Source organism: Penaeus monodon, chromosome 28, assembly GCF_015228065.2.
Source record: "Penaeus monodon isolate SGIC_2016 chromosome 28, NSTDA_Pmon_1, whole genome shotgun sequence".
Classification (NCBI taxonomy): Eukaryota; Metazoa; Arthropoda; class Malacostraca; order Decapoda; family Penaeidae; genus Penaeus; species Penaeus monodon.
The window spans coordinates 39,243,394-39,243,718 of NC_051413.1; the positions used below are offsets into that span (position 1 = coordinate 39,243,394).

At 44.3% G+C, this 325-nt stretch overlaps 1 protein-coding gene across 1 annotated transcript in view; it reads left to right on the plus strand.

The window, feature by feature from the left end:
- Positions 1 to 325, plus strand: part of LOC119591589 (protein cornichon homolog 4-like) — a 7,686-nt gene that overhangs the window by 3,731 nt on the left and 3,630 nt on the right. The window contains exon 3 of the mRNA XM_037940351.1: positions 102 to 216. Coding sequence (XP_037796279.1) covers positions 102 to 216 — 115 coding nt within the window. The remainder of the gene's footprint in view (positions 1 to 101; positions 217 to 325) is intronic.

Consider the following 325-nt stretch of genomic DNA (forward strand, 5'->3'; position numbering starts at 1 on the left):
AGAGAGATTATCCATATTGAAATAGAAATATGTTGTGTGTGTTATTCATTAATTTTTGGTATTGATTGTATCATTTTTCTCCCCCCTCCCCCCTCCTTGACAGTGGGTGATCCCCAAGATGGTCGCGCACTTTCTCCTGTCGGTGGTGTTCCTTCTCACGGGCCACTACTACCTCTTCCTGGCGTCACTGCCGCTCGCTGTCTTCATACTCCGCGAGTTTGTATTTTATTGATTTCAGTTCATTTGTGTGATGAGTGTACCAGCATCAGGTGCATGTTGTTGTGTTCGGTTTAAGCGTGTTCTGTGCAGATTACTTGTTTGTGAA